At 76.6% G+C, this 1,214-nt stretch overlaps 1 protein-coding gene across 1 annotated transcript in view; it reads right to left on the bottom strand.

Moving 5' to 3' along the window:
• The window catches only part of AURANDRAFT_72476 (hypothetical protein), a gene marked incomplete at both ends in the record, with an annotated part of 2,655 nt that extends 1,689 nt beyond the window's left edge, over positions 1–966 (bottom strand). The window contains one exon of the mRNA XM_009042362.1: positions 98–966. Within this exon, the coding sequence (XP_009040610.1) occupies positions 98–966 (869 nt within the window). The remainder of the gene's footprint in view (positions 1–97) is intronic.
• Between the last annotated feature and the right edge of the window lie 248 nt (positions 967–1,214).

The raw sequence follows: 1,214 nt of genomic DNA, 5'->3' as shown, positions 1-1,214 counted from the left end.
GTCGCGCGCGGCGGCCGCGGCGGCCGCGGCCGTGCCGGCCGCGCGCCGCTCGTAGTGGGCCCAGCCCGGCGCGCCGCCGAGGCCGCCCGCGGCGAACGCGCCGAGCTCGCTGAGCGCGCACGCGCCCGCGGCCGCGCCGTGGTCGAACGACGCGCACCACGGGGCCGCCTCGCACGCGGCCGCGCAGGCCTCGAGGCCGACGCCCCGCGCCGTCGACCGGTACGTCGCCGCGACGCCGCCGGCCCCGGGGACGCCCGCGCGCGCGAGCGCGCCGCGCGCCGCGCCGTCGCCCGCGACGGCGAGCGCGTAGCGCGCGCCCGCGACGGGCGCGAGCGCCGCGCCCGCCGACCGCGCGTCGTCGACGGCGCCGCCCCGGGGCGTCGCCAGGGCCGGGTCGACGTCCCCGCGCAGCGCGGCGCCGGCCGCGCCGTCGAAGCCGAAGGCGCTCGGCGCGGGCGCGACGCTCGCGTTCGCGCCGGCGACGGCGAGGCCGCCGGCGACGGACACGTTCGCGCCGCGGCGGCACCAGAGGGCGCCGGCGACGGCGAGCGACGCGCCGCGCGCCACCTCGAGCGCGGCGCCGAGCGCGCACTCGCCCGGGGGCGCGGAGCCGGCGGTCCCGACCGCGCCGGCGAGCAGCGCGACGCCGCCGGCGCCGGCGACGGTTCCGCCGGACCACGCGAGCGAGGCCTCGACCCCGAGGGACGCGCCGCGCGCCAGCTCCAGGGACCCCGACGACAGCGCCAACGACGCGACGACGCAGGACGCGTTCACGACCAGCGTCGCGTTGCCGCCGCCGGCGACGACGACGTCGTCGCCGCGCGCCGGGGCGCCTGGGGGCGACCACAGCGACCCGTCGGCCCATTCGCCGGTGGCGCCCGTCCACGTCCGCGTGACGCCGCCGGCGCCGCGCAGGCCAGCGCAGCACAGAATCACTGTGCACAGAACCAACGCACGGCTGCCCATTGCACTACAGGGATCGTCGGTCTTGCGGAGCGTGCTATAGCAGGATTTAACGTTCTTCGCCTAGCTCGAAGTCGCTGCGCATAGGTTAAGGTTACACCATGCTCATACAAAAATCACCGGATACATCAAGTTAATAATTAAATCAGTGCCAGCTTCCCGAATCGCGGTGTTGTTATTATTATTATTATGGGTGCTTTAACGTGGGACTAGGACGGCGGCCCGTGGGCGGCCGTCGGCGCACGCGGATC

Source organism: Aureococcus anophagefferens (genome assembly GCF_000186865.1).
Source record: "Aureococcus anophagefferens unplaced genomic scaffold AURANscaffold_30, whole genome shotgun sequence".
Taxonomy (NCBI): Eukaryota; class Pelagophyceae; order Pelagomonadales; family Pelagomonadaceae; genus Aureococcus; species Aureococcus anophagefferens.
Note: the sequence above shows the minus strand (reverse complement) of the source record. Positions and strands in the feature narration are given on the sequence as shown.